Source organism: Trypanosoma conorhini (genome assembly GCF_003719485.1).
Source record: "Trypanosoma conorhini strain 025E chromosome Unknown Tco_14.4_contig_01002, whole genome shotgun sequence".
NCBI classification, from domain to species: domain Eukaryota; phylum Euglenozoa; class Kinetoplastea; order Trypanosomatida; family Trypanosomatidae; genus Trypanosoma; species Trypanosoma conorhini.
In genome coordinates, this window is record NW_021705094.1 from 312 (window position 1) to 4,312 (window position 4,001).

The 4,001-nt window shown below is 60.3% G+C and overlaps 3 protein-coding genes across 3 annotated transcripts, besides 5 other annotated features; all 3 read right to left on the reverse strand.

Moving 5' to 3' along the window:
- The first annotated feature begins 487 nt into the window (after window positions 1-487).
- Window positions 488-516: a microsatellite.
- A 58-nt stretch (window positions 517-574) lies between these two features.
- Tco025E_09170 (protein kinase) lies at window positions 575-1,858 on the reverse strand (the record flags this gene model as incomplete). The annotated part of the gene is made up of 1 exon (XM_029375995.1): window positions 575-1,858. The coding sequence occupies one exon, from the start codon at window positions 1,856-1,858 to the stop codon at window positions 575-577; it is 1,284 nt and encodes a 427-aa protein (XP_029223894.1).
- A 143-nt stretch (window positions 1,859-2,001) lies between these two features.
- Window positions 2,002-2,026: a microsatellite.
- Window positions 2,027-2,135: 109 nt separating this feature from the next.
- On the reverse strand, window positions 2,136-2,891 carry Tco025E_09171 (small GTP-binding protein RAB6; the record flags this gene model as incomplete). The annotated part of the gene is made up of 1 exon (XM_029375996.1): window positions 2,136-2,891. The coding sequence occupies one exon, from the start codon at window positions 2,889-2,891 to the stop codon at window positions 2,136-2,138; it is 756 nt and encodes a 251-aa protein (XP_029223895.1).
- A 48-nt stretch (window positions 2,892-2,939) lies between these two features.
- Window positions 2,940-2,981: a sequence feature (A-rich).
- A 114-nt stretch (window positions 2,982-3,095) lies between these two features.
- Window positions 3,096-3,132: a microsatellite.
- Window positions 3,133-3,256: 124 nt separating this feature from the next.
- Window positions 3,257-3,278: a microsatellite.
- A 100-nt stretch (window positions 3,279-3,378) lies between these two features.
- Tco025E_09172 (uncharacterized protein) lies at window positions 3,379-3,696 on the reverse strand (the record flags this gene model as incomplete). The annotated part of the gene is made up of 1 exon (XM_029375997.1): window positions 3,379-3,696. One exon carries the CDS (start codon window positions 3,694-3,696, stop codon window positions 3,379-3,381), a length of 318 nt encoding a protein of 105 aa, XP_029223896.1.
- Window positions 3,697-4,001: the final 305 nt, after the last annotated feature.

The window sequence follows — 4,001 nt, forward strand, 5'->3', positions numbered from 1 at the left end:
GTTAGAGGAAGTGATGTGGGAAAAGTTAAGCAAACAGTGCAAGGACGGGAAAAGAAAGAAGAACATAGATGATAACTTTCTGCACTCATAGTTATTGTCAACACATCAACATCGGCGGCCCCGCAGTGCCGAGCGCCAAAAAAAAGCCCTGCAAAAAGCCTTTCCAAACTCCGGGTGCGCCTCCCTCCACCTCATTGCAACCGCCACCGACCGTGTCAATCTTCCGCACACCACGCAGCACGGACATTGCCACGACACATTTCACATGGAGAGGAAGAGAGGTGGGAAGAGAGCAGCGTGGGACTAATAGCAGCGGCGTCGGTGGTTTGGCGGAGTTGCGTGTACAACTCCACGCCCAACCTGGAGTTGCGACATTTTTTAAGCTGAGACGTCCATGATAGCCGCTTCGATGTGCGAGACGGCAGGGAAGAGGCACATTGCTCCTCAGTCACCAAAATGACGGGGGACGGGCACGACGCCAGGCCCAACAGACACACAGACACACACAGACAGTCAAGATCGTCTTCCTTTGACGCCGGTCTCTATGTTCCCCAGTCAACCCGCACTCAAGGCTTCATTCATCGCTCTCGCTCTCAAAGTCGTCTTCGTAGAGGTCCTCCCTCGCATCATCTTCCGCAGGTTGCTCTTGAGGCCGCGTGGCTGGGTTGCATTTCGCGCTGACCGGGGCCCCATGGCGCACTTCCATCGCAGTTTCTCTGGGCGACGACGGATTCTGTGGTTGCCGTTCGTCGGCGTGCTGTTGCGGCGGCTTTGCGTCCGCGAGGGCGTCGGTGACGCGCCCGTTCGTCTGCAGCCAGAGCTCTAACTCATTCGTATGCCCGCTTGCGCGGGGCCCGGCCGCGTGGGCGTCGCTGCAGCCGCTAGCCGCGCTCACGCCGCCTGTGGCGTCGGCGGTCGCCGCGTGGCTCTGAATAAGTTCCTGCAGAAGCTCCTCCCCGAAGAGCCGCGCGTAGTGCGGCGAGGCGAGGCAGCTGCGCGGGAGGCAGTCAAGATGGCTCCGCACGTAGGGGCTCCGTAGCGCGCGTCGAAGCGTAGGCCGGGCTGTTGGGGTGGTTTGCAGAAACGACTCCACCAGCTCCACCAGTGCGGCGGAGTAGGGGAGCTCGCGCGGGACTGGGTTGAAGACGCCGCGCGTGATTTGCCGCATCAGGGCGGGGACCGACGCCGCGTTGAACGGCCGCTCCAGCACCATCAACTCATACATCATCACCCCAAGGCTCCAGAGGTCTGCCTTGCTGTCGTACGCCTTTTCCTCGCAGAGCTCCGGCGCCATGTAAAACGGGGAGCCGCAGACGGCCTTCGCCTGCGCGCCGTACTGGTCAAGCACAGTCGAGACACCAAAGTCGCCGATGCGGAGGGCGCCGTCGCTGCAGAGGAACACATTGTGCGGCTTGATGTCGCGGTGCAGCGTGTGCTGATCCATGTGCAGGTAGTAGAGACCAGCGAGCATCTGAATGAGAACGGAGGCGACGAAGCTTTCGGGTTGGTGGGACATGCGGTACTGCATTTGCTCCTCGAGCTGCGCCAGGTCACCCGCCGCGCAGTACTCCATGACAATGTAAACCATAAACGCCCCGTCGTGGTAGTAGTCGAGGAAGTGGACAATGTTTGGGTGCCCACGCGAGCGGCGGAGAATTTCCACCTCCATCTCCAGCGCCTTCATCTCGTCCTCCTTCTTCATTGTCTGCAAGTTTATGTCCTTCACGACGACAAAGCTGCCCGGCGCATCCACCTCCTCGTAGAGCGTTGCGCAGCCAAAGCTCCCCTTGCCAAGGATGCGGTGTCGCCGCAGCACCCACCTCCGCGACTCCCCGGGGATCTCCAGCTGCTCACTCATCGGGGAGGCGCAGATGTGAGTGGACGCTTCTGCTCCTGCGCGAGCGCGAGACGCCGGAGGCTACACAATTCGTTGCTCTGCTACGTCTGGACTACGCTGCGTCCACACAGACGCCCACAAAGAAAAAGAGAGAAGGAAAACTAATATATATATATATATAAATGTATAGTAAAAAAGAAAAGGTGCAGGGGCAAGCAGGCGCCGCGGCCGCCATCGAAGCGCACTCCTTTTGTTTTTCGTTTATATTTCTTCCCGCTTCCCAGCCTCTCCCACCAATTCAACAGCAGCCGCCGCCCTGCCGATTCTCCGCGCCGCCGTTGCCGTTGTGGGCGCCGTTCCGGCTTCCCTCCCGCATCCGAGAGGGGGTGAGGAGGAACGGGTCCCGCTGCTTCCCCAGCACCACCGGCTGGCCGCCGCCGCCGCCGGCCCCGTTGCTGCCACGATTCTCGTTGTCGTCCGAGAGCGGGAGGGCCTCCGCCATTTTTCTAAACAGCGCCTTGACGTTGGTCCCCTGCTTGGCGCTGACCTCCATAAAGCCGAGATTGTACTCCGCCGCCTTCCGCTGCGCCTCCTCCGTGCTCACCACCCGCCTGTCCGCGGCGTCCGTCTTGTTGCCGACGAGGAAGATGACAACCTCCTCCCCCCGCTCCGCCCGCACCTCGTCGACCCACTTGAAGGTGCTGAGGAACGAGGCGCGGGAGGTGACGTCGTACACGACGAGGGTGCCGGAGCTGTTGCGGATGTAGCTAGGAATGAGCGAGCGGAACCGCTCCTGCCCCGCCGTGTCCCACACGTGCAGGCGCACCGTGTGGTTCTCGACGGGGATCGACTTGGAGAAGAAGTCAATGCCGATCGTCGCCTGGTACTGCTGGTCGAAGGTGTCGTACATGAACCGCGTCACGAGGCTCGTCTTCCCCACGGACTGGTCGCCCAGGAGGACAATCTTGTGCTTCACCACCGCCGCGCTGTTTGCCGGGGCGCCGCCCGCACCGCCCCCGCCCTGCCGCCCCGTTGACGGGGACGTCCGGCTCATCGCTCTCCCTCTCGCCCCCCCTGTTGGGTATCAGCACCCGCCGGTAGCAATAAAAACAAAGCAAACAAGCAAAAAAGCAAGAAAAAAAAAGTGGGGGACAAAAAAGTACTCCCTAGCTACTTGCCGGACGCTAGCCGTGCGCTTCTGTCGCTCTATTTGCGTGCCCAGCGTCACCACACAGAGGCACAGGGTTTTTATCGCCCCCTTTTTTTTTTCTTTTTTGTTGTGGTCTTCTTCTTCTGAACCGCCCCGCACTGCTGTGAACTGTCAGCGGCTGCTCGCGTGACTACCGCCGCCGCGCGGCAGAGGCGATTAAGAGGCAGGAGGAACAAAAAAAAAAAGGCGTCAAGGCAGCACATGCGCACAGAGAGAGGGAGAGAGGGAGAGCTGCAGGACGTCTCCGCGCGCCGCCGCAGGGCAAGAAGGAGCGGGCGCAGAAAAGCAGGGAGGGCAAAGGCAGAAGGAGGGAAAAGTTCACCCGTGTTGCCTATCCCCGTCGCTGCAGCATATCCTGCCGCTGCCAACGCTCCACATTTTCCCGGAAGTCGTCGACAAACTCGTCAAAGTCGTGCCGACGCATGTCTTTCTTCGCCATAACACTCTCGTACATGTGCGTCTTGCACGCGAAGGTCTCAATAACGCCGCCGAGCACAAAGCCGACCAGGAAAAGCCCCGTCATTCGCACGGGAAACGGGTACTTGCGGTACCGATGCAGGAACCGCTGGCTGGCGGTGCCGCCGCGCAGAAACGGGTCCTCCGTCTGCCGCGTCGCCCGCGCAAAGACGCTGGTGTCGCCGTGAGTCATCTAACACCCCCCACACACACGAGGCCTACCCACTCCGTGTGTGAGAGAGAGAGAGAGCACGAGAATATATATATATATACACTTCTTCCTTGTTTGCTCCGCGAGAAGCAGAGAGACGCGTGAGGGACAAAGAACAAAAAAAAAAAAAGAGGGAGCGTGGGCAGGGATGACGCCTTCACGCGGATCCGTCCGGCGCACAACCGAGGGAGGGCGAGAGAGAGCATCGCGTGTGCCTCGGTGTGGTGTGTTGGATTGACGCAGCGGCGAAGAAGCAAACAAACAAAAAAGAAATGGCTGCGCCGCCG